General features: G+C 38.1%; 1 protein-coding gene and 1 long non-coding RNA gene across 4 annotated transcripts; one reads left to right on the forward strand and one right to left on the reverse strand.

Moving 5' to 3' along the window:
- Nucleotides 1–402: 402 nt before the first annotated feature.
- Nucleotides 403–7,811, reverse strand: LOC135475495 (spermidine synthase-like). Its single transcript, XM_064755423.1, has 8 exons — nucleotides 7,570–7,811; nucleotides 7,012–7,132; nucleotides 6,369–6,461; nucleotides 5,445–5,598; nucleotides 3,704–3,787; nucleotides 1,940–2,085; nucleotides 1,600–1,722; nucleotides 403–869 (listed from the first exon to the last, which is right to left on the reverse strand). The coding sequence occupies exons 1-8, from the start codon at nucleotides 7,698–7,700 to the stop codon at nucleotides 849–851; spliced, it is 873 nt and encodes a 290-aa protein (XP_064611493.1). The 5' UTR covers nucleotides 7,701–7,811; the 3' UTR covers nucleotides 403–848.
- Nucleotides 7,812–7,949: 138 nt separating this feature from the next.
- Nucleotides 7,950–20,641, forward strand: LOC135475461 (uncharacterized). 3 transcript variants are annotated; one of them, XR_010445048.1, is made up of 5 exons: nucleotides 7,963–8,235; nucleotides 14,672–14,885; nucleotides 18,545–18,616; nucleotides 19,419–19,494; nucleotides 20,460–20,641. It is a non-coding gene; the product is annotated as an uncharacterized LOC135475461 (long non-coding RNA). The 3 variants fall into 3 exon arrangements; XR_010445049.1 differs by having other exon boundaries at nucleotides 7,950–8,006; nucleotides 19,419–20,641; XR_010445047.1 differs by having other exon boundaries at nucleotides 19,419–20,641.
- Nucleotides 20,642–27,946: the final 7,305 nt, after the last annotated feature.

Genomic DNA, 27,946 nt, shown 5'->3' on the forward strand with positions numbered 1-27,946 from the left:
ACAGACAGTACAGCAATATATGACACTATGATTAGCACTTCTTGTTAAGAGCTACTGTACTGCTTTCATAATTATTCAAGTATTGATTGTTGATCAACATCATAAGCAATAAGTTTCCACTTCTACATGGCTTTCAACTTTATGGGTAGAGAAAACAGGACTGCCTGGGGTAAACCACCAACTTTTGGCAAATTACTGATGAGCTTTCGCAATGGATGACGTACAGACATGCATACCATATCTGTGGAAGACAAGCGATTTTCAATGAATATTTGGCCGTGCGAACGGACACAAGAGTGTCCCCAACCACTGATTGTGAGTCAATGGGAAGGTCTGCCAGCAACCTGCAGATGGTTGTACAGTTGATGGACCTGTACAGTGGATAGACTCTGCCCGGTTTCCTCCTACCATAATGCAGGCCGCCGTCACATAAGTGAAATATTCTTGAGTATGGCGTAAAGCATAAATCAAATAAATAAATAAATAAACTTATTGTCACCAAGGCCCCACAAGCACTGAGGGAGCGAGGGAATGTGCAAATTTCCTGTCCGTGGTAAGGTTGGCACCTATACCTTAGGTGCCTGAATGAACTGCAGGCAAGCACCTTTCATCCATGACTAACTTGCCCATTTTTCCTGATTCTGATCCTGATGCCTTTTAAATTTGCATACATAACTGTTTCTTATTCGCAAAACTGCACTTGACTGGATCCTCAGCATTACACAGATCCAGCGTGAAGTCATTCAGATGAAGAGTTGTGGGGAAAGCTCAGACATACACAGATTTTCCTTCCCTGATAGTTAGGTATTTCTGGCTCCTTAAGATATAAATCATCACCTTGAAATTCCCTAGTTGCTTGATGACAAAGCCTGGAAAATAAAGGTAATGCAAAACATCAAAGCCATACAAAAATGACTGTGTCTTGATTGACAGATATTTTAAAATATTATCATGTGCTCTATGTAATACTAGAACTTTTTGAACTTTTATGAAGAGAATGATTTTGATGAAGTTATCGCAGAGATCGAGGATAGAGTGTGCCAAGTCTACTAAAAACACTTCTAGATTTGAGATTCTATGAATCAGGTATTAAAAATGCTACATGTTATGTAAACCCATCAATAAAAAAATCTAAAAAGCAAGTAACTGAAGTTCTGCTACTAGGGCCCGCCCAAAATTCAATGCATATGTAGTGTAATAGCATCAACATCATTTATTCCAGACACAGATCAGGGGAGACCACCTTTGGATATAATAAAATGGGGTGGATAGAAATGGTAACCACAGTTCACTCCCTTTGAACCAAATTTGTGAATTTACAGTATTTAACATGCACACACCAAATCAAGGATGGAATGTCCCCGTCGTGTTATTGTGCTCTACATGTCTGCAAACTCTGAGTTCAATACATGCAGTACTTTTTCAGATTCCAGCCCTAACATTTTGTTCAACATTGCTTTCGCCATTGGACATTGTCGCTGATGCCGATGCTCAAGGTTCGACATAAGCTAATGTCTGTCATTACTTTGTACAGGTAAGATAAAAATGAATATTAAAAGCTTTACACATACGTGTATGTGGTAGCTGTAACATACGCACCTCTTTTGCAAACTGTGGTAGAACAAAGGCTGCCTTGTGAATTTCTACGTTGTAGTATCGTAAACCTAGCTGCTTTATTTCAGCCTCAGAAAATTTCCTTAATGGCTCCTTAAAGGAAATGTCCTGGAAAATGTTGCAAATAGAATTCATCCAACAATTTTAGTCGTGTGATATATTATCAAGGCTAGAAAAATCTGGAAAAATGGAAAAGTTTCAATCAAACAATTTCAGTTCTGGTCATTGTTTGACGCCGCCGAAATCCATGATCGCTGACATAAACTGATAAGAATACCAAAGAAAAAGTAGGAATGACTGACTGACTGATTGATACGTGACTTACAGGACTGTTACTACACAGAACAAAGCCGATCTGTCCACTGGGATATGTTGGTATTGTTGTGTAAGCATAATCAACCGTCGGATACACACTTTTACAAAAATCTTGCATCTTTTTTATCAAGTCCATATGCAGCCATAGACATTCGCCTGAAAGTTAAACACAAAGCACAAAATCAAAACAAAATTAACATACTGATTGATTTATTTATTTGATTTCAAGAATATTTCATTTCCATGGCCAGCACTCTGTGCCTGTTCCTTCCATGGGAGGAAACCATGCAAGCAGAGCCCGGGGAGAACTCACGGTCATCTGCAGGTTGCTAACATACCTTGCCAGAGGAGAGGAAGCCAGTATGGGGTTTGAACTTACACAGACCTCAATGTTCAGAGGCTCTGGAATCATTGTGCCGTCCCAGCACGTTAAACACTAGGCCACACACATCTCTTTCAGAATATTGATCAATGCAACCTGTATTCTATGGATGCATGACTTTACTTATCTTTCTTCCTGGTATTTTGACACACATAACAATGTTATGTTCACATACAGCAGAAACACCATGGGCTAATCACCATGTACCTCACAAACATAAAGCTGTATCTAAGCTAGTCAAAGCTGGACTGGCACACCTGTCAAAGCTGGTCACAAAGGCTAGATCCCATTGTATCAGTTTAATAGCCGGTTTAGAGCAAAAACTTGTAAACCCAACTGACACTTTCCATATTTAGTACTCAAAACCTTAAATAAGTACTTCAGTCTTCAGAACACTGCATTTGTTTTTGATTCAAATCTAAGCATATTCACACAGAATTCAAGGCAAATGCCTATTAAAAAAAAAGCGGCTTTTGCAAATTTTATATTGGTTCTTACTGATAATGTACTTGACTGAATATACCGGATCTGGCAGCGCCCATTTTTATAGTTGGCAGAAGGTATACACTATTATAGACTGAATTTACCGGATCTGGCACCGTCCATTTTTATACTTGGCAGACGGTATACACTATTATAGACTGAATTTACCGGATCTGGCACCGTCCATTTTTATACTTGGCAGACGGTATACACTATTATAGACTGAATTTACCGGATCTGGCACCGTCCATTTTTATACTTGGCAGACGGTATACACTATTATAGACTGAATTTACCGGATCTGGCACCAACCATTTTTATTCTTGGCAGAAGGTATACACTATTATAGACTGAATTTACCGGATCTGGCACCAACCATTTTTATTTTTGGCAGATGGTATACACTATTGAACAAATTGAAGGTCATTTAATAAGTTTTATTTTTTGTAACCTTTTTGCCATTTTTAATTTCATCAGTGATTTTTAGACATTCCACCTTAGCACAGTGCTCACCATAAAATGCAGTCGGTTTATATTAGACTTGTACTTGGAAGCTTCCGTTCACCTTGTACCAAGTAATTCATATATAGTAGCCATATTAGCAAAGACCCCAATATTTTTGGTTAATTACAGATGTAATTAACTAAATGTATGCATAATAAGAAAGCACTAAAGCAAATGTTTTCACGACGAATTTCTTGCAAAACTGGACTGAACATAGTTTATGACAGTTGCATAACTAGAATCTAAATTATAGATTTCAAACATAGGTTTATTTCATTTCCTTGTATAAACAAATCTATCTGTTTAAACTGATTTCAGGCTATGCCTTATGTTTGATGGCTAAATTTAGAAGTGATAAGTGTTAGGAAGCTCAATCAAACAGTGCATAACCCCTCCAGCCCTCACCCTGTGTGCAGACGATGCCCCCTGGTTTAAGAGCTCCTTTCATCAGTTGGTAATAAGACTTCTCAAACAGTGAACAAGCAGGGCCTGACAGAGAAAAGGAAAAACTACACATTGGTGAGTGAAACGATGGCACGTTTTACTGCACGCAAGAATGCTTCACTAATAAGTTGAGTTGGCATTTCAGAAATCTTGCATGTTCATGCAGGTTGAGACGAGAGAGGGCTCTAGCAAACTAACGCGGCTAAAAGGCATGATTTTACGCTCACATGGCTATGTGAGATGTGTATTCAGTTTAGCAAGTACCGTAAAATCTCACCTTATAGCTGCATTAGTTTGTGGGAGCCAACAGCCTGTTTGTCCATATCGGCGTGAGCCCACAGGACTTGAAATGCCAATGCCGACTCGGCTTATGCAAGGGTGATGGGATTTCTGGATAGAGGGCCAAGGGAGGCAACTCCTCCTTATTAATTCTTCAACATGAAACTTGTCGCAGTCTATTTATCCATGTAATATACAAAGTATCTGTTCAGACTGATGGATAGTGAGTACCCCACCTGTGACTGGTATGACCAGGAAGATACTACAGAACCTAATTTAATTATATATCCTCAGAAAGGCAGATTTGGGTATTAATTTGGGAAATACTTCACAGAAGCTTCTGAGATATTCCAATGGTCTGTGTAACAAAAGAACTTAATTTTAGCCTATTGCATGCAATATATTACATATATGTCTGCCACATTTTGAAGAAATGCGTAAATTTCCCATGTTTTACACGGTATATTCAAAATGAAATATCAACATTATTAGGAGGTATCAAAGAGAGAACATTTGATTACTTGAAAGCATTCCAGGTTCAGTTGTAGCGTCCTATTGTAGATCTAACTCTACATCAATATTATCTTCACACTATGCAAGATACAGTCCATAAGCCTTCTGAAAATATTGTTCCTTTCACCCTATTTTTACTAGTATTAGCTAGTTGTGTTCAATCAGTGCTTCTCAGGAAATTAGCTTTTTTGTTATGAGTGAATATTGTATATTACAAGAAAGTGGTTCTCAATTCAAACAGTGTTTGATTAGTACTTAATAATGTTTGTTACATATCACGAATGAACAGCCATTAAAGGCAGGGGATGTGGAGACAATGGTGAATGTCTATTCTATGAGACGGATCAGAAACTAGAGACCATGTGATCTTAATAATAACAGCATCGTAAATGAAAAAAAAAAAAAAAATTGTCCCCCTAATGTTACAGCATAGGAAAAGGCCTATTTTTTAATCACCATCAGTGATAGTGTATTCGTGGGATTTTTTTTAACAGCTAGGTCAACTAGTGGCAAACATGGGCCTTTTCCCCATGTTACAACATGGGGTGGCCATTTTTTTTTTTTTTTTTGACTTGGCCCTTGCTAGGGCAATCACCTGATCTTCAACTTCTGGGCAATATTACAGAATATTTACTTTATTATAGTGTAAAACATGCCATGCCATACACTGCATCTCAATTCTTTAATAACAAATCACTTACTTAAACACAGGTTATCGCTTAAATTACAGGCTACCTAACTAACTTTTTAGGTTAATAATTTTATATCAATTACACTTTTTATTAAGAGTTACATACTTAATTCAGTTGCTGAATAAGTTACAATTTTAACCACAGATTATACACTAAGTTAAGTTGTCATCACTCCCTCTCATTACTCACACTCGACATCTCAATTCTCCCCCACTCACCCACAGGGTCAGAGGAATCTGTGATAATCACATCAAACTCTCCCTTATGTTTGCCCATAAACTCAAACCCGTCCCCGATATAGAGGTCCAGTTTGGGGCTCTCAAACCCACAAGCCATATGAGGCAGGAACTTTTTGGACACTTCAACCACTTTCTGTTAAAATAAAAACAAACCTTGTGAGTTTAACAGCACCTGAAAATTAATACCAATATCAATATTTCATATTTTTCCAATATTTATCTCTTTACTTGATCAAGGTATAACACAGCTCTCAAAAATATGTCAAAAGCTTCTAAGTTCCAAAAAGTTCAAAAGAAACCGCTACACTTCACAAGTAGTACAATAATTTTCATGTGCATTTTCCACATTTATTACAGCTGTTTGTCATTAAAATTTAGGTCAGAAAGTCATTTTCTGGAACAGAAAAAAATCTAAAATAGTTAGACCAAACACTGAATGATGCAAAGCACAACATAATCTGTATATGTATTTTGTACAAGAATAAAGACAAACTGCATTAAAAACTTACTTGATTCATACCCTAATTCTTCAAATTTTTGGGACACATGGTCTGCTCTTTTCAACCAACATACAAGTAATTGTAACAGGAATATTTAGTTTTTTGTTTTTTTTTACATGGTTAGTCCATCTAATGGACAACATATTCATATCTTTACTTTCCCAAAAAACTGAGAGAGAAATGTAATTCTTAGCTTCAGCACTACTTATATCTGTCCTAACTGTAGAAGAAATAGGGTATTTACCTCGTGATGTTTTACATCAAGATCATGGATACCTCAATATACATCTTTCACAACTCCAAGCTGTCTTATCCCCTGTGTATATATTTTCATTTTGTCTTCAGTCTTTCCTTTGCTAAAAAAAAAGTTTCCTTTGCATTAAAACATTGTGTGATGCCTTACCTCATCAATTTCACACATAGTCACACTCTCCACACTGGGGTGTTTGACAACCTCTCGGACGACACCCCCATCCCCGCCCCCTATCACGAGTACCTAATAAACATAATGCAGACATTGTCAAACAAAGCTACATGTATATACAACATAATGCCAATTACACAAACAACGGCAGAGTTTTCTCTCAATAATTTATACATAATATTACATGTATTACTAAATGAAAAACACTTGCTGCTAGTTCAAGTATGCACAATACAATCTATGAGTAGCCTCCCTTTATTAGCAATGCATCACTTGTGCCACCCAGATTCCATATGCAACTTCGCCATGACTAACCTCTTTCTTACAGACAGGCATACAGAAAACTGAAGATTAATTCATAAGAGAAATGAAAGGATAGGAAATGCTTCATGCAAATATGTCTGTATCAGTCTGACTGGTGTTTCTTGGTATAATCAAAATAATACTTGATTGAATTTTAACAATCTGTGGTGAGGTGTACAGCTGAGGAAACCAAAGCAAAATTTAAGGAATTCCCACTGTAATAATTTTAGGATACAGCCAGACGGGACCTGGTACATAGCCTTAAAAGGTCTCTTTTACTGTAACCCATGAGACTCAGAGCTGAGAAAATATGTCCTACCTTTTTGGGGTTAGGGTGACAGTTAAGAGGCAAATGTGTGATCATTTCTTGATAGGAAAACTCATCTCTGGAAGTACACTGTATAACCCCATCCAACACTAGAACGATGCCATATGTTTTGCTGAAAAAGTTAATCACGAAAAATTACATTTAAGATTAAGGGGACTTTAGTAAATGTAACAGAATTAAGGACAAAAGTTAATAAATAAAAACACGATAATAATATCGTAATAGTAATAAAAATATAGTCATCATACACGAGAGTCTATAACATTGACGTTTACACTGTTGGCACTTTCCCAGAGACCCTCAGCTGCCACTAAGGCTGTTAGAGTGTGAGTGAGCTGAAAAGCCGGGAAGTCAGTCAATTGTGACCTCTGCCAGGATGCCCCATCTTGCAAAGGTGTAATAACTATGTAAATATAAACAATAATACGACAGATCGAGTCCGTACCGCTTTTTCAAAAATAAAAAAAATCCACTCACATGTTGTCAACATATATGCAATAAAAAGTCGCACATGTTAGCTACATCAGATGTGATTTCACCTTGTCTTACCCTTTGAAAACCAGAACATCTTGGTACTTGGATTTTTCATGAAATAACACCTCGTCCACCTCAAGAGACATCGCCTGACCCGGCCACAACGTACTCAGCTCACTAAACCATCCCTGTTTTATATGATCCATGTCTTTGAAACGTCAGGAAAGCAAATTACAAAAGCGAAAGGTAGATTTGTCCTAGGGTTGTGAGTAAAACAGTCGACACTTCAGACACAGCTGGCTTTTAAAAAGGTTAACTGGACCATGCGACAGTATGGATTGACCGCAAATTGTTGGACTCAATCAGACCACATCTTACAAACAAAGCATGGCAGGGCGCCATTCGACCAATCAAATGCCACAATACAAAGCCCAAATTCACAGCGAAGTAGAAAAGGATGAAACAACAACCACGTGTGCATTATTTACAACATACGTACAGCTATAGATTAGGTACCTTTGTGCAGTACCGGTATGGTACCGAGCATTTATAGTTTAACAATAATATATTTTTATTAATGCATGTACCTTATAGCATGAAAAAAATCATTTAATCGCATTTGGTTCGCCTTTAAACATGTGAATTTTAAACCTTGAAATTCCGATCGGGGATCAGCATTCATATATAGTTTCGAGCGCCTGGGATCCTGGCAGTGACGAGTACGTCATAAGTAACAGAGAGGTAAATGGACCTAAATGCTGATTTTTCTGGTGCAGCAATTACTTTAGTTCCCCATTTTGCCACTAGAGGGCGTTATCTGGTAACTCCTGTCCCCCAATTTTATCAGTGTGCGCAGTATTACAAGACAGTGTAATTCCCAGTCGCCATGGGGTGGCTGAGTTAAATTGTGATTTAATTATAATTATATAATTACAATTTAACTCAGTTATAATTCATGTACAACGCACAGAGCATATTCCTGCAATCGCTGCCCTTCACAACTATACTTTTACTTTAGTTTCAATTTTTGCTTTCAGTACTTGTTTACAACATAAAACACGGATCAAATGAATAATGTAATCAACTCATGTGTACGTACATTTATGTTGGCACGTTAACTTACAAATCTTGTAGGTAAGGTGCATTAGTCAGGGCTTCAGGTCACCGGGTGTTGCTCTGAGTGGCTGTGTAAACAAACATATGTTTCATTGACAACTGGGTTCCACGGCAGTGTATATGTGTAACTGGAGCAGCTTTCCAGTGCTTATACTAGCAGTAGTTAGCAGGAATTGCCCTTTAGCTCAGTTGGTAGAGCGCTGGACATCAGCTGCAGAAACCCGAGTTGGAATGTGACCGACGTAGTGAAATCTTTCAACCATTCCACTGGTACCTTGACCTAAAAGGTTCCAAGAAGCGTGGAGCTCTGAGCCAGTGAACGTGGGTGTGTTTTGGGAGAGAGGGGAGGATTTAAGTGGGGAGGAGTGTAACAGGAGCAGCTTTCCAATGCTTATACTAGCAGTAGCTAGTGGAAATTTCCCTTTAGCTCCTGGGTCGGCATTGGACGTCGGCTTGTGTCACCCACATAGGGAAATCCTTCAGCGATCACATAGGTACATGTAAGCAAGTTGTACACTCATTCCAAGTTGGTAATTCTTAACTTGATGTATTGTTATCATACATTACATCCAGGCTACCATATTTTATCCTGGCCAAACAAAAACTCTCTGTGTATTTCACACTTGTACCTGTAATGTGCTGTCAAATATCTCAATTCACTGGAAACAACCTCAGCATTCTGCAAATAAGTATTAAGTTATGTTACAAAATTACCACTACACATTGCTTTCAAATTCAGTTTCATAAAGGTCAAAGGGGAAATGACAGCCATTTTGGAATAATCACTTCTCATTTCTCATTTCGTTATGTGCATGGGCAGTTATCTGCTGTAAATTTCACTCAAGTTCCTTTATATCAAACTTTTTCTGATATTATATGTCAAAAATTCAGGCTTGTTTGTACTCTTTATTTTTTTTTGTGTGTATAATTTAAACGTAGTAGTTGAACTATGTCTAGTTATGTTAAGCGTTTATATACTGTGTATTCCATAACTGTTTTCTTTCCTACCTATAACCTAGAGTTTCTCTTTAGCCGTAAGTGGGAAGGTCTGTCAGCAACCTGCGGATGGTCATGGATTTCCCCCGGGCTCTGCCCAGTTTCCACCCACCATAATGCTGACCACTGTCGTATAAGTGAAATATTCTTGAGTACGGCATAAAACACCAATCAAATAAAATAAAAGCAATAAATATAACCTAGAGTTTTACTTTACATACTACTTAAGCTAATAATCAGTTTATTACACACATATTTTCTTTTCTACCATTTCATCATTTGTTTTGTATGCACGAGTAATTCAGCTGCCAATATCATTTTAATGTCTAAACAGTGTTTCAAATTCTTGGGTGACAAAATAATAGTAACAAAAATAATAACAAAATAGGTGATCCCCTTCATATGGAGCCCACCAATTCTCTAAGCTGATGTGTCTAACTACTCAGTGCTCACAAGTGGTGGAGCTGTGCAAACTTGTCCTTGGAGAGTTCAACATTGACTGATACAGGGGGTAGTCACCTAATTGTTTTTCAACTATTCATCCATATTGTTTGTGCTTCATTTTTACATATTGCTTAGTTTGTAAGGTTGTTTGTCTTGTAAGTACATCTGTAATCAATACTCATCTTAATTTAGGTTTAAAAATTTTTGGTTATCAGTATTTGTCATACAGGTGTGCCATTTAATGTGTTTGCTTTCAGCATACAATTTAATAATAAGGGTCATACTTAGTATCTTCACATTTCTTTGAGGTATTATAATCCATTTAAATGTTTTTTGCTAATGTAATTTTCTGTTCATACACTCCCTCAAAATTTTCTTATCTGCATCAGTGGGGAACTAGTTCACGCCTGAATCAAAACATTCCCAAACGTGAACTCCTTTATGTTTTGTTCTTTCCTTTATTAAACCACAGTTGTCAGGGACAGAAGAAAACAGTGCATTTTAGTGTCATTGAGGGCTTGTGTGTAGCTCATCCTCAAGTCTCCCATAATAGTGTATGTTGTTCAGGCGTAAGCATTTCACAATGGCCTTTGTGGCAGAGGGTTTATCTCTGTCTGTTTTCCTCCCACAATAATGAATCTTCAGTAATCATGATAAAATAAATAAATAAACAACTGTTTCACATATATCAGTTTCAGTCTGTAGCATAAATTTCCACATTGTGCAACCGCTTCGCTGGCCTAGTAGCTACAGCATCCTCCTCGATGTCAGGACAGCAGTCCTGGGGACAAACCCAGGTCAAGTCATACCAAACATTTTATACATGGTACTTGTTGCTGCCTTGTTTGATGCTCAGCACTGACAGGTTACAGAAAGTAAACATAAGTGGTTGGGCCCAGTGTCAGTACAATGTCACTGCATGAGATGTTTTGTGGCATTACACTTAAGTGGCAGCATGTACTCACCCTTCCTCAACAACAGATACTCTAGGAGCAGTCTAAATACTCCTCGTCATCATATGTCTGAAACGTTATTAGGTATGACGTTAAACTCAAGCATACATATATACATACTATACTTTGTGTCCTACATGTACTGTTTTTTCTGCAATCCATTTATATGCATGAATATCATTTTATGTATTTTATTTCATGGGCACTTTTAAAACCATACTCTAGATGTATATCGGAGTATCCCTCATGACAGAATCTCTTACCTGAAATTGCAGCTTATTTAATGTACGTGATATTATAATACGTATTATCTGTAAGCACTTTTGGCTTCTCCCTCATTTGTACAACAGGCTTAGACAGACATTGTTTGCTGCACACTTTCGGCTCTCTGTTGCTACCTTTTCCTTTTCATTTTCTTTCGAAGATGTGCTCTGTTGTCTCTTAATTGGCTTTTATAAAGCCCTTGTGCAGCTTTTGAACCCTTTGTAATGGGCACTGATGTCAATTCACACTTTCAATTTCATCACAGATTTGGCTATTCATTGACAGCATTCCAGGCAGCTTTGTGTTCTCTCTTCAAAATTTCGAGAGAAAAGTTTGTTTTTGGGAACTCATTTACTGATGGCCAGGTTAAAATCCTCGGTTAGTACTCAGCAAGTGGCTTGTTTTACTCAGAGCAGATTGTCCAAGGCTAAAAGTCACACATTGCCTGATTGTATAGTCAGTCTAAGGGCTAGCAACAAATTCAAAATTGTCACTCACTAAACACTGTTTTAATGCAGTTATCTCCCTTGGTTCCTCCCCACACATATTCGTAATATGATAATAATAATATCTTTATTTATTGAAGGTAGCTCGGTCAATTTCCACTGAAACTGTTCTTCCCCAAGACCTTCAAAGAGAAAACAATATGTAGGAAATGTATGAAAAGATTAAAATACATAAAAAAAATACATCAGTATTTATAAAACAAAAGAAAGCATTGTGTATTTTGAAAAGTGACATACATTCATACATACACATTCAACAACACAACCAATAGTGCTGTCTGGCTGGAACCCCCTACACACACGTACAGAGAAAGCATTGTGTATTTTGAAAAGTAACATACATTCATACATACACACTCAACAACACAACCAATAGTGCTGTCTGGCTGGAACCCCCTACACACACGTACAGAGAAAGCATTGTGTATTTTGAAAAGTAACATACATTCATACATACACACTCAACAACACAACCAATAGTGCTGTCTGGCTGGAACCCCCTACACGCATGTACAGAGAAAGCATTGTGTATTTTGAAAAGTGACATACATTCATACATACACACTCAACAACACAACCAATAGTGCTGTCCCTGCAACTGTCTCAACCAGCGGGGGAAGTAGGGTAGTGGGAGACGGCCCATTATCGACCCTTTCCTGCCCTCCTGCTGTCTGGAACCCTGACATGCATATACAGAGAACAAGCCAAATGAGTGGAAGATTGCCCCTTTCCCATCCCCTATTTGGTTTGAACAACGCACATGCGTGAAACAGTGTCACAGGGACCTAGTCTTACAAAGAGGTTTTCTACAGTAATAATAATACATCTGAGTATAAAAAAAATAAAATAGAAATAAAAAAGAAAGTACATTTTAAGTTTGAACATATTACATTTAGATTCTGAACAAGTAAAGTTAAGAGAGATGGGATATTATCTAGATGATATATACATTGAAGGCATACATGTACATTTCAGTTGTTGTCTGTAATTTTAAGTAACGAGATTGAAAACTTGATAGGGAAGGGGCTTCTTTCATAGTTTGATGCCTATGCTTGTAAAACTTTTTATCACGTAATTTGTCCAGCCTTTAGGCAAATGGACATTGTGTTGTGTTTATCTAATAACAGTATTGTACAGCTGTTTCTTTGGAGGGAAAAGTTGTTTAATATAGTCTGGACAGAGATTATGTAATGCTTTATAAATGATACAGACAATTTCATAGTTTACCCTTTTATCAAAATGCATCCATTTTAGTCTTGCCAGCAAAGTTTTTTCAGATGGGTTTATGCTTTCTTGTAGAACTGAACAAGAAGTTCTTTTCTGTGGCTTGACTATCCTTTCTCTATGTTTCATTGAGCAGTTGCCCCATACTGAACAGCAATAATCAAAGTGAAGAAGAAAAACATAAGACTTGTAGAAAATATTACTACAGTGACATGTTAGAAGAGCTTTCTTCCTGCGTGGAATTCCTATCAATTTAGAATCCTTTTTACACACATTTTTGATTTGTGTGTTCCCGGAAAGATGTTCATCAATATTAATAACAAGTAGTTTAGCATTTCTGAGTCATTCAGGTTTACTTCCATCAAGCATAACAGAGAAAGGAACATATGTGATTAACTGGAGCCCAGTGTAATGTATTCAAATTTTGGGGGATTAATGAATGTAATGCAATCCATATTGGTGTTTATATGGTGCTCAGTGTCAGACGCATTGCCTGAGGAGCAGCACATAGTTGTCTCATCAGCAAAGCTGTCAATAGAATTGCCATTGTTCTTTAGAAATAATGGTGAAGAGGGATAACCATGTCTGGTCATAACACATTTGTTTATTAGCATGGTAAAAGATTTTGCATTAATAGGGGGCAGATGATGAAAGAAATTTGGAATTGACATTGTCTAGATCACTAGCCTTATCTTTATCAAGCCTTAAAAGGTATTGTAAAACAGAAACATACAACATATTTCGTATGGAATAAAAAGTATCATGAAGAACTTTTCCCTCAACTTGTTCCCTGAGTTTTTCAAGACTTTGAACAAAATTGTCCTTGTTTGTATTATTAATATCTATCAAAGAATGGGGACAGTTGAGAAGAAAGTATTGAAAATATGGAAAATTTTAGCTGGATCATTTATTAAATTGCCATCCTCCTCAGTTATAGCCAAATACTGCTTGCACAAACAGTGATCTCCCTGGTAACACAGGACAATGGCATCTGTTACGAAAGTCAGGTTTCTACATATCAAGTCCCTTATGTCACCTGGAGTCTGTCAGTAGGCCTCTGTGCACTCACTGTTTCACCTAGATGCAAGGTCGTCCGCAAAGCCAGTTTCCTGTCTTTCTTTTCCTCCGCTGTCCTTGTGGGGAACACATTGTCACAGAATGCCATCACTTTCACGCTGCAATGGCTTTTCCCCAAGTGGTGTGTGTCCAGATGGTGCACTGGCACCATGGCTTCTGCGTATAATGAACTGTCCGCATCGGTTGTTAGGTATTTCACCTTATCTGTACTATTGATGCCTCATTGTGCTTGACTAGAATGTCTCAAACTACATTGCAATGAGTGCAACAAACGGCATGCAAGTTCAGCGTGTTTAGTAACTGACCCATTTTCATTGCTAGTGTGGGTTCATTCCAACTAGCAGACATTTTCATTGTCTTTGCCTGGTTGGGGTCGCTGTGAGTTCAAGTCCAGCTCATGCTGGCCTCCTCTCTGGCCAAAAGTGGGAAGGTCTGTCTGTCTTCCCCTAAGTTCTGCCCAGTTTCCACCCACCATAATGCTGGCCGTCGTCGTATAAGTGATATATTCTTGAGTACGGCGTAAAACACCAATCAAATAAATTAAATAAATAAATTTTTGCCTGATAGTATCTTCATGGTACAACTTTCTACTTTTAGAAGAGAAGCCGCACTCAGCACAGGCAAGCCTCTCTGTGATGCACACACCCCGAGGAACCTGGCTGTTCAAATCTCAGTTCAGCCCTTCAGGACAGTATGATGTTGTGGTCCAGTGGGAGGCAAATGCAGTATTCTACAGCTCGGCGGTCTTTCCCAGGTGTAGCAGCCTGTAGATGTTCTGCTCAGCTTTTGATCTCTGGCGTTCAGCCTGCTGGTAAGAGTCCATGACAGTGGGAGCGAATGGGCCAGGACACGGTACACCAACATCATAGGGCTGTAGATCACAGTCCAACAGGTTCAAACATTCAAGTTTTGTCCAATCCATGCGGTCTCGCACAGCTGCTGTTGCTCTGAGTCGTACATATGTTTTTGGCACATTCCTACCAGCCTGAGTGTTGCTTTAGTGCCTCTGATTGAATAGTTTTTTTCCTTTCCTAAACCTTGACACCTGTCTCTTTCTCTGTCCGTTGGCCATGGCAAACACCGTGTTTCTCAAAACGTACAAAATCTCATATCTAATGGGAGCTTCACTGAATAATTTTATTCTGCCAGGCATGTCCATTTTCGGGGTTTATATGCACCAAAAGCACTTACCTGTTATGTATCTCCGACATCCAGTGACACCTTCAGAACCTATCAGTTATGCACCACTTGACAGTTAAACATTTACAGTTAAAACCTCAAGTTTTCCTTTTTGACAGTTTTATTTGATTGGTGCTTCCTTGTGCTAAAGCCGCATAAGTTTCAGTCAAGTCAGTCAGTTCAAGCAGAAAATTAAGGTTCAGTCTTACAACAAATCACAGGAATCTGTGAAGATGTCAAAGTGACACGTCAGTAGTCACTGTTGTCTGTAGCACCCGTCACACTATTCAAACTAGCCTCTGTTATGATTAGTTAATATCATTGGCTCTTTTCATATATTCCCACTGAAAAAATGAATAAAAAATACCAATCTGAATGTAGTGCCTGTCACATGGAATTGATCAATCACAGGATTGCAATTGCCACAAACAGTACACGGATTACCAAATGCAGTTCACCATGTGTATACAAATACCACAGTCCACAATGGCATCTTTTACAACCACAACAATTTACAAATCTATAACATATGAAGTCACTGCTCTGCATTCTTTATGAATGTTATGAACGGTCATATTTAAGACAATGTAATATTTTATGCCTTTTTTGTTTATTTCGTAGCAAGATCTTAATTAGGTGTTCAAGCCATTCAGGCTTGATTCCCTCTTGTATTCGTTAAGATTATTTGTCTTTATTATTATTCTCACCAAAATTGTGCCGCTTTTCTGGTGAAAATGGTTATTCCGAAGTTTATGAAATAAAAATGAAATTTAAACATATTTGTCTGTAGGCCTTCCAAGAATGAATGATTATGGCATAAAGCTGCATCGGCAATATTTCAGCCATATTGTGGGGACTGTAGGACTTGAAGTTGTACATCGTAACTTTTAGGTAGGTTTTGTCACGTGACTTGGCGGCCATCTTGGATTTTGATGAAAACCTGAAAAAAAATCTTCTTCTCCAGAACAACTGATGTGACTGAGCTGAAATTTCAACCGAAAGTGTACAAAGCCTAGGCTTGATTAGTTTGAGAACAAAAACTTTCTTGGTTGAAAATTGTACAAGTTTGCTATTGGCTGAAATTATCATGTAACCCCAAATTTCGTTTTTTGCTAATAATTTCTACACTTGTTCAGGTGATGTTCTGCAAATAGTCCTGTCAGATGCAGTTTTTGACACTGATTCCGAAAATGCAATTTTTGCAAAACTGGAAGTGACATTATCAAAACCAGAAGTGGGTATATCTCCTTAACCAGTGAAGCTAGAGATGCAATCTTAAGTCCTAACATCATCCCAAGGCAAGCGGACAAATTTTACAGAAGTGACGTCAACAACCCGAAAGTAGTACATGCCAAAAAAATTGCAGTTATCTCATTCTCAAAATTGAAAAACTTCTAAGTGAAAGAGGCTTGACAGAAATGCGTGAAACTTAGATAGGTGACAGAGCTGGAGATGTGCTTTTACGAGTAAAGATTTGGGCGTCCTCAAGTCGTGATGTGGCGGCCATATACGGTTGATATGAAAATGTTTGAGAGTCATTTTCTCCAGAACCCTGTCTGATTGTCTTGAAATTTAGCACACATAACAAGCGCTCCCTGGAGACTGTTTGGAAGAAAGAATGCAATGTTTATGCAAATTAGGTTTTACATGATACAGAGGAAGTGATATCACATTTTTGTGTGTGTGTGTGTGTTTTTTTGGAATTTCAATATTCTAAATATGCTATCTGACATAATTTGATGTCCAGATCACGAATTTGTTCTTATTTTTTCCCTGTCAGATGTAGTTATGTCGCAAATTGTGATCAGAAATTTGCAATTTCCCCATATTTGTAGGTCTCTTGACAGAAAACTGATACACCTGTAGAGTTCAAGATTGCTGAGTGAAAGGGACTATATATGTACTGCATGTATGCTGAAAATGTTTGAGCTGTCTTAAAACAGGATATACAGGGCTTCAAAATTTGATAAAAGGCCGATTTACGACTTTTTGGCACATTTACAAGACGTTACATAATGCATATACAATCTGTTTGTGTCTAGAATGAATGTAGAAATATTGTAAGTATGCCACCCGACGTAGTTTGACGTTCTTATCTCGAACCCGGTCTTATTTTTTCTCTTGATGTGTATGCTTTTGTCCTAAATTGTTATTAAGCTGCGAAAAATCACAGTTATCCCAGTATTTGCTGGACACTAGACAGAAAACAGCTATAGTTGTAAGCTGAAAATGACTGTGTAATAAGGGCTATGTATGTTCTGTAAGTATGCTGAAAATCCTTGAGCTGTGTGGAAAAAAAAGAGGACATACTCGCCTTTAAACATTGCCCACAGGTTGATTGACTACATTTGACACATTTATATGTACATATTATGTAGTGTAGGTACAGTGCATTGATGGTTACGAAGAATATGTGCTTTCTATCAATGCATAGACACCATTCAATTAATGTACTGTTTCTGCAATATTGCGGTTGACAGAAAGTGTTTATGTGTCATTTTCTTGAGAAGGTTTAATGCGATTAAGCTGAAATTTAAAATGCAGATAGAGCATGTTCGAACAAATGAAAGGTGCAGAAATTAGTTATTTATCTTGAAAACTGTGGAAATGCGCTGATCACTGAATTTGTCACGTGATCAATATTTTCTGAATTTAAATATTTTCTGTATTCTACTTTATTTAGTTTGATGACCTGATCACGAAGCTGCTCTGAAATCTATATCTGCTATGTATATAATAAACAGTCATATTTCTGACAGTTCATAATAATTTTGGCCTTTCTTTTTGATTTAAGTGCGACATCTTAGTACTATCTAATGTATGAATGACATGTGTATGTGTCTGTGTCATGCTGCTGTATTTTGGTTTAGAGGACAGGATTTGAACATATCTCACTGAACATCATACAGTTTTATGAACTGCTCAGTCAGGAGAGCTACAGGTGTTCACTGACTGCCTTGTTTGCCATTAATCACATTCTTCAAAATCAGCAACAGACATTAATTTTGATTTGTCATTCTGTCTGCTCACCCAGTACTCTGTCCACCTATCTGTCACACAGGTCTGATTGTCTCATTCTCATGAAATTTTATGTGCATGTGTTCATTTTGTGTAACCTCGCACCAAGTTTAAAATCCAGCTTACTCCATGAATAATTGTTGCATATTTCGTGTGTCGTATTAATCTTAATTTGCCACAATTATGACCTTGAAGGTTGATTTACTTTTCAACTTCATGCATGTCATTGATTCTGTTAACTTTATTCTTAATGTTATATTCGCATCCTTGAAGGTCTGCCAGCAAGCTGTAGATGGTCGTGAGTTTTCCCCAAGCTTTGCCCGGTTTAATACTGGCTGTCATCATGTAAGTTTAATATTTTTGAGTACTGTATAAAGCTCCAGTTATATAAATAAATAATGGTAATATTATAAATAGTCTTTAAAGTCATGCCAACCTGCTTTTTTAAAAAGGTTTTTCCCTCTCTCACAGCTTGTGGCACATTGGTAACAGTAAGCATTTGTTTATTAATTCCATTCATATAATTTGCCCCTAAAGGGTACATTTATCGTACATATACCATCACCCATCCAAGCTTTCTCAACAAAGCTCTGTGAGTGTAGATAATGTAAATACTTCAGTGTTCCACATTTCATGCACACTAATTACTTTAATGAGCAATTTTATTGAAATCTTTACTTATTTAGGGGACAGGTTTCTCTATTTTTTTCCCCTATTCTCGCATTGTATTCTTCTTTTGTTTTTCTTCAATCTACCATACTTACAAACAAATTTGAAGGTTTATTATACTTTCTTTGCTCCAGTCTGTGTCGGCTACCAGTGTATCAACCCTTCATTTGCTTAGTTTCAAATGATCCATTTTCATTTATTTTCATTGCATTTTTTCCACTTGTAGTAAAATAAAATCGCTAACTTCTGGTGACTTACAATCAGCATCTCAAAGTTCATCAGATAGCATAGTTTTTGTGTAATGTTATCTGATAACTGGTTGCAAAAAACATAAAAAAGATTTCACATTTTCGAAATTTTAGTGACTTATGTAGACTAGCATGCTATTAAAAGTTTTGCACTAAATTCAACATGGCCACCAAGTCACGTTACCCAGTTTGCTCATGGACATATTGCATTTTTTTTTCTTTCCAAATAGCATCAACTGATAGGATGTTATATATAGGGAGTATAAGGAGATATACCCACTTCTGGTTTCAAGGATGTCACTTCAGGTTATGTATTTGTATATTTACAATCATTGTCCAAAACTGCTACACATACAATTGTTTTGCAGAAAGTGCAAGTTGTTTGTTTTTTTTTTCCATGTCCTACTTTTGGTTTGCAAAGGTAAAATTTGCGTCTTTGCATTGGCATTATTTGTTAAGGAGATGTACCCACCTCCAGCTTTTAGGATGTCACTTTCAGTTTTATACAAATTGCCAGAACTAAATCAGACAGTGTAGAAACTATGGCACAAGGGCTACACAAAAGGCAAAACTATCCAGTGTGGCAAAATAGTTACAACACTAAAATAAAGAGTGTTAGTTTATCCTGCTTGTGTGACTTTTAAGAATGAGAAAAACAACAGTTTTTGAGTGTTATCTGCTATTCTCTGGGCATCACAGAAAAAAAATGGAACGATATTTAAGTTCATCAGGCAAAACTTCAATCTGACTGTGTACAGGTCATTTTTGACGTCACATGACTGAATTTTTTATTTTATTTGATTGGTGTTTTATGCCTTGCTCAAGAATATTTCACTTATATCATGGCAGTAAGTGTTCTGATGGAAGGAAACCGGACTGAAGGAAACCACAACCTTCTCTTACTTTAAGAGGAATACCACATTCCAGTTGTAAATGCCATAAATGTTACCAAAAAGTATACTTTTTGTGAACCAAAGCCGTCATGTTTTCTTAATTTCTCTTGATTATGGGTATTAATTCAGTGAGGGGCATTACCTGCTGTCAATAGACATACTGTGGACACTTTCAACACCAAGTGCACAGCATGTGTTCAAACTGGCATTCTGGTTTGTGTAAACAAGGATTTGCATTCAGTGTGCGTGAAACATATATGGATGTATCATTTTCCTTCTGAAGTACTAGTATTAGATTTGCCTGATGAAAAATGTTTTCTTCATGCAGCTCTGCCAAATATATGTTTTCTCATTAATATCTGTGATATTTATTGGCAGATTGACAACTCCATTTTCTGATATGGTGGAACAGCTTGCACTGTCATCGTTGTCTTCATGTCATGGAACTTCAAGCAAAATGCACGCCATCAATCCAAGACCTCATACAGAAATGCATCCTACACCTTTCACAGACTTAAATGTACTGTGTGCAGTGATGCTCGAATGACTATACTCAGGAACGTCCAAATATGGAGAAGAGTAAACATTAATAACATTAATAAATGGTAGAACAAAAACATATTTGTAATAATCAGCTCATTACATGTTATTCTCGCTGATAGTACGAGTACATCAATGCAGAAATTGCAAAGTTCTTGCCCACTTGTTAAAGTGAAGGTAGAAAGTGATGATATTTAAATTGTGTAATATATATTACATATAGGTGAATGACTTAAAATTTTACCCCAAAAGTTCATTTTTAGAGGCAAATAAATGTTGTCAGATATACTTTTGGTGCGATAACTTACCTATTCCTTAGGATATCGTCCTACTTTCCAAACAAACCCCAAAACACCTTTATAACATTAATAGAACTCTCAGAATAAGACACAATGTACAATTTTTGTGATGGTCCAAATATTAGGTCATATACCATAAATTTCCAAAGTACTTTAACTGTCTTATGGGTGTAAATGTTCAAATAATATGTCTTTGTCCATGTTCATTTATAATATTTTTTGGTTAAATAAGTATAAATAAAGGGTTCAAAGTTTATTTGTGTTGTGATCAAATTAATTTATTTCTTCATGAGTGTGCATGCTCAGTTGACAACAGTGTCCTTTCATCCCTTTTACAGTGGTGTCAGAATTGATGAGGTAAACTGATAAGGCCTCCGTGACCAAGGTGGTTAGCGGCACAATGACCCAGAAGCCTCAAACCAATGAGGTCGGTGTGAGTTCAAGTTTAGCTCATGCTGGCTTCCTGTCTGACCATATGTGGGAAGATCTCCCAGCAATTTGCAGAGGCCAGTTGGTTTCTCCAGGCTCCGGCTCTGCTCAGTTCCCTAAGACCAAATAAATAAATACAAAGTGCATATAGATTGTGCTCATTCAGGCACTTCTTCCCAGTTACTACTGTATCCTGTTTGGTGTTATGTGTAGTCTATACTTTAGCCAAATATATACTGAAACTTAGCATATTAAATGCATGTCATTTTATCTGTAGTTCAATGCCTTCACAATATTTCAACTTGGTCAATGGAAATGGGACCAGTGGAAACAAGACAAAGGAAGCTGTCTGAATGAAGGCCTACCACTCCCTAGGTTTTCGGTGTTCAATGTTACGCCATACATATGCTTTGGCAAAAGTAGTCATTAAAACTAACTGTATTTCAGTGTGGTTGTAACAAGCTGTAAAAATAAAAAAATAAAAACTTGGAAATAATTTAAAAGAATTGTAAGGCTGATGTATTCACTATTTCTCTATTATTTGGTGTTCAAAGGCCGGTCACCCCAGTGAAGAAACTGTTTAGCAGAAAAGCAGCCACCTGAATCACAAACATGTAAGGTTTAAAATTTACATCATGTACATCCAATGTGTAACAACACCATTCCAGTGTAATAAATAATCACTGTATCATTAATTAATAACTAATACTGTTAAAAGTTTAGAATTCAAAATTTTAATCTGGCAAGAAGAGAACTATATCCCCATTATTTGTGCACACGATAAACCAGGCTTTTCTGTAAGTTTTATGCAACCTTTGAAGGTGCGAAATGGAAACAAAGAATATCAAGAAGAAATACGTCAAGTTTCATATAATTTTCTCTGCTCACACTGTTGGCTTATATTTGTGTTTTCAGTGAAGAAATGTTTTCATGTCAGAGTAAAGGCTGAAATCATTTACAAGAAACGCTGTCCAGCAAAATAGGTCCATGGATTTTTTAAATTTTTTTTCCAACCCATTTTATGGGTTTTAAACATCAAATTCTAAAGTTGGATGTAGCGACCCAGAGAGTATCCGTCACACGGTATAACTCCAACCATGTGTTTATATACAGTGTTTAATGGTCTTTTACTTGATATATTCTTCATGTTAATGTTCCTTTGTCTTTAACGGTTCTGTGAAGTGGTGATGTTACGAGTCCAAATTCACTTCAAACCAAGACATAACCAAATCGAAATTGGTTTGTCAATATGCGCTATTTCTCAGATGCTGTGTCTGATTATATATTTATTTATTTGAATTGTGTTTTACGTCGCACTCAAGAATATTTCACTTGTAGGGCGGCGGCAAGTGTTATGATGGGAGGAAACGGGGCATATCCCAGTCGAAACCCACGACCATCCGCAGGTTGCTGAAGACCTTCCAAAGGAATATATAGTATGTTATCTACAGCAAGAAAATGGCTGAAAGTACAGTAATATGCACCTTGAGATGTAAGCAACATAGATTTCTAAGTAATTTGCATAAATCCAGTATAGCCTTCATGATGATACAAACATGTTCCTTTATTAAACATTTATCAAACAGTATGAAGATATTGGATATGAAGGTTTTTGCGTCTACATTTATACACAACATAAAAGTGTACGAAAGCTAAAACATAACTTTTTCACCTGTATAACTCAGTTGCAGCCTGGGATACGACTCAGTTGTGAGCCGCATAAGTTACAGACATAACAAAGTTTAACAAGGCATTCAGAGAACACCGACTGCTCGCGTGATTGAACAGTTCGTAAAACACATGATGTTTAAGTCAGGTGATACAATCAAATACTGTCTAAACCAAAATAAAAGAGAATGACATCATCATACACAGATATCATTCTGTCATTAGATAGTGCTACAAGAATTTGTCACTGATTCAACAACAAACGGCAAAATTATAATACTATCATAAATATAACTGTTTATGGTATGCTTAAAGATGGCAGAGCAGCCACTTTGTATGTTATAATCCGTTGAGGTGGAAAAAGACATCATTGTGGGAAGTTGGTAATGGTCTTTGATATGCATATGTTGAGCTAAGACAGTAAAAAAATTCCTTGTAAGGAGTTCTAACGCCGACTCGCAGGAGTAATTTTTAATATGCGAATCTGTACGCATGATTGGCTATCCGTGTCCTATGGGTGGCCACTGCAAGCCTTTGATTAGCTGTACATGACAACAGTCACTGACTGTGTGAATGGTTTAAATATTCCGTCGAGGTATAGGTATGGGCCAGTGTAACAGGCTCCTGGTACTAATACAGATGTGGACAGCTTTGACACTCCACAAATGTGGTAAAGTTGCTAGAGAGACAGTAAGCTTCTCTAGTTTTGATGTTTGTCTGAGAAACTGTAACCATACTTGGATGGTTTATAGAAATATTTGTGTAAATTCCACAAAACAGAAAAATGCCAGGGAATCATGGCTGCCAATATCGTTCTTGGTAGATCAGTGCACAAAAATTGTAGCCATAAGTGTAAGTTTTCTTGATTCAAAGAAATAGGTAAGCACAGACAGGGAGTCACTGAGCATATATCTCTCTGTTGCTATCCACTGGTACACAGTTTATACGCACAGACAGGGAGTCACTGAGCACACATGCTCATTTGTGGATTGTGATATTGTGGGATAAGACAATTTGGACCTATACACTGTCCACACCAATGAGGGCTACATTGACTCTACAAGTAAAAATATTTGTCTTCCTTTCATTCCAGATATAAATCATGAGTTGCAGAAAGAATCAGAAATGAGACTGGCTGAGGTGAGCTCCTATGTATTTTATGCATTGGAGAATGGAGTTGAACTGTTCACATATCTCAGTATTTACCCCTTGCAATGTGGTTATGTCAGATGATCTGTAATTGTTTCCTAATTTGTGAGAAAATCCATGAAAGAGATCATGACCATAGGACTAAACCATAGGAACAAGTGGGACCAGCCTACCCAAGACACCTTGGTACAGCGCTTCTCACACTTCTGTTCATCCGATGGAGAAGTCATAGTTTTGCTTCATGCCAATGGTGTAGGATGGCAGCTGCCGTACACGATTTCCATGTGTGCTGAAATAATACGCCACTCCATCATCAGCATTGTAGGTTTATTATACAGACCTGGGTGGGCTGTGGAAGGTGGGTTGTTGTGTGTTTATGGTACAGGCCCAGATGGATTGTAGAAGGTAGGTTGTCAGGTGTTTATTAAACAGACCTGGGTCGGCTGTGGAAGGTGGGTTGTAGAGTGTTTACTGTATGGACCTGGGTCGTCTGTGGAAGGTGGGTTGTAGTGTGTTTATGGTACAGACCCAGATGGACTGTGGAAGGTAGGTTGTCGAGTGTTTATTATACAGACCTGGGTGGGCTATGAAAGGTGGGTTGTAGTGTGTTTATTATACAGACCTGGGTGGGCTGTGGAAGGTGGGTTGTAGAGTGTTTATGGTACAGGCCCAGATGGATTGTGGAAGGTAGGTTGTCGAGTGTTTATTATACAGACCTGGGTCAGCTGTGGAAGGTGGGTTGTAGAGTGTTTATTGTATGGACCTGGGTGGGCTGTGGAAGGTGGGTTGTAGTGTGTTTATGGTACAGACCCAGATGGACTGTGGAAGGTAGGTTGTTGAGTGTTTATTACACAGACCTGGGTGGGCTATGAAAGGTGGGTTGTAGTGTGTTTACTGTATGGACCTGGGTGGGCTGTGGAAGGTGGGTTGTAGAGTGTTTACTGTATGGACCTGGGTGGGCTGTGGAAGGTGGGTTGTAAAGTGTTTATGGTACAGGCCCAGATGGACTGTGGAAGGTAGGTTGTCGAGTGTTTATTATACAGACCTGGGTGGGCTATGACAGGTGGGTTGTAGTGTGTTTACTGTACGGACCTGGGTGGGCTGTGGAAGGTGGGTTGTAGAGTGTTTACTGTATGGACCTGGGTGGGCTGTGGAAGGTGGGTTGTAGTGTGTTTATGGTACTGACCCAGATGGACTATGGAAGGTAGGTTGTCGAGTATTTATTACACAGACCTGGGTGGGCTATGAAAGGTGGGTTGTAGTGTGTTTATTATACAGACCTGGGTCAGCTGTGGAAGGTGGGTTGTAGAGTGTTTATGGTACAGGCCCAGATGGATTGTGGAAGGTAGGTTGTCGAGTGTTTATTATACAGACCTGGGTGGGCTATGAAAGGTGGGTTGTAGTGTGTTTATTATACAGACCTGGGTGGGCTGTGGAAGGTGGGTTGTAGAGTGTTTACTGTATGGACCTGGGTCGGCTGTGGAAGGTGGGTTGTAGTGTGTTTATGGTACAGACCCAGATGGACTGTGGAAGGTAGGTTGTCGAGTGTTTATTATACAGACCTGGGTGGGCTATGAAAGGTGGGTTGTAGTGTGTTTACTGTACGGACCTGGGTGGGCTGTGGAAGGTGGGTTGTAGAGTGTTTACTGTATGGACCTGAGTGGGCTGTGGAAGGTGGGTTGTAGTATGTTTATGGTACAGACCCAGATGGACTGTGGACAGTAGGTTGTCGAGTGTTTATTACACAGACCTGGGTGGGCTATGAAAGGTGGGTTGTAGTGTGTTTATTATACAGAACTGGGTGGGCTGTGGAAGGTGGGTTGTAGTGTGTTTATTATATAGACCCGAGTGGGCTGTGGAAGGTGGGTTGTAGTGTGTTTATTATACAGGCCTGGGTGGGCTGTGGAAGGGCAGTTGTAGTGTGTTTATTAAACAGACCTGGGTGGGCTGTGAAAGGTGGGTTGTAGTGCGTTAATTAAACAGACCTGGGTGGGCTGTGAAAGGTGGGTTGTAGTGTGTTTATTATACAGACCTGGGTGGGTTGTGGAAGGTGGGTTGTAGTGTTTTTATGGTACAGACCTGGGTGGGCTGTGGAAGGTGGGTTGTAGTGTGTTTATTATACTTACCTGGGTGGGCTGTGGAAGGGCAGTTGTAGTGTGTTTATTACACAGACCTGGGTGGGCTGTGAAAGGTGGGTTGGAGTGTGTGTAGCAGGACCAAGGTGGGTTATGGGCAATGGGTTGTAGTGTCTGTACACTATTGAATGGGATAAGGAAGTAGCTGTGTAGAGTGACCTGGGTGGGCTAAAGAGTGTGCATTGTACGAATATTTGGATGAGCTATAAAAGGTGTTATGTAATGTACAGGTAAGTGGAGAGACTTTTGGTGGGCTATGGAAGGTGGGTTTAATGTGATGTGTGTTGATTGTACAGAGAACTGTGTGGGATTTGAAAGTTCTGGTCTAGTGTGGGCATTATACAGAGAGAATATTGATGTGAGTAGACGGTGTGTAAAATGGCATGTGATGGCAGCAGATGATTCTCCATAGAGAGGAGAGCTGTGTTTTGATGAGAAAACACGCCAGACTGCTTCAGCATCTTCTCAACATTTCACTCAAGCTCAATGGCTCCATCAATTTGGTGCAGTTGTTTGGGGTAAACAGTTCTATAAAATAGAACAATACACCACTTCTTGTATCCTGTGAATATTGTTAGTAAGGATGGCACAGACTAAAGCCATTGTAAGCATGACTCTAGTGCAGTGGGACACTTTGAATGGGACTATGCTTCCCAATAAAAATATGTAACGATTAGTGTGTACTTACAGTTGGCTTACAGCGTCATAGTGCTCTACACTAACTGACTTGCATAATTGCATAGTATTACGTGACAAACTACACTTGGTCAAATAAATGACAATGCCATTGTTTATATGCGCGCATTAAATTTAATACTACTTATAATAAGGCATAAAATTATAGTTGTGTTAATTTGTTTTAGCATTACTGGACACAAATGTTTAATATTTTACTCTTTTATATATTAATAGAAAATAAAAGCTTTTTAATAAAAATATTGAGAGAATGATACCTGAGGACTGTCTGGAAACATAGTCATGTAGTGCTGTTCTAGAACAAGTACCAAGCTCAGGTCAGAGAGAATGCTCCCCACGGGTATCCTACATTTGGTGACAATTGTTTGTTTGGGATTTGAAACTATGAAAGAGTTTTCTGCCTATTGAACTTGAGCTCAATGCATAAAGTACTGAGGTCGTGAATTTGGTAATTTACGGCACTTAACACACTTACAAAGCACAAATGATATGAACTTAAACAAGTGTCACCTTAAAAGAGGAAGTTGTAACTTTTAGCATGAAGGGGATAGTGCAACTACAGATTGACCCGTATCAGTATGATGGCTCGGGCGGGGCGCCTTACTTCCCTTCAGTAAAGCGACTGAGTGAAGCAGCAGTAGATAAAAGAGCGGTGGAATTCCGTCCTGCAACAAGGAGGCACATTACCTACACTCTAAGGATTCCCTCATCGTCATACGACTGTAAAATTGTTAAATACGACTTTAAGCTCAAGTTCTCACTCACTCACATGGATATACCATCTAACGAACAACATATCTTTACTTTTCCAAAAAGCCAGGAAAGAAATTTAATATTATGCTTTCAGCACTTCTAATAAATGTCCCAAAAATTAGAAGAAAGTAACTAAAATGTTAACAGAGCATGACCTATGGAACATGTCTTTGTGTTGTGTTCCCCATGTGTGCAA

The sequence above is a fragment of the Liolophura sinensis genome, chromosome 9 (genome assembly GCF_032854445.1).
Source record: "Liolophura sinensis isolate JHLJ2023 chromosome 9, CUHK_Ljap_v2, whole genome shotgun sequence".
Lineage (NCBI taxonomy): Eukaryota > Metazoa > Mollusca > Polyplacophora > Chitonida > Chitonidae > Liolophura > Liolophura sinensis.

Bases quoted from the DNA above. Each gene is read 5' to 3' on its own strand.
- LOC135475495 (XM_064755423.1), bottom strand. From the start codon at position 7,700: ATGGATCATATAAAACAGGGATGGTTTAGTGAGCTGAGTACGTTGTGG. The intron at 6,462-7,011 runs GTAGGACATATT...TATGTTTATTAG, and splicing joins GTCACCCTAACCCCAAAAAG to GTACTCGTGATAGGGGGCGG. The intron at 5,599-6,368 runs GTAAGGCATCAC...TTATTTTAACAG, and splicing joins CTATGTGTGAAATTGATGAG to AAAGTGGTTGAAGTGTCCAA.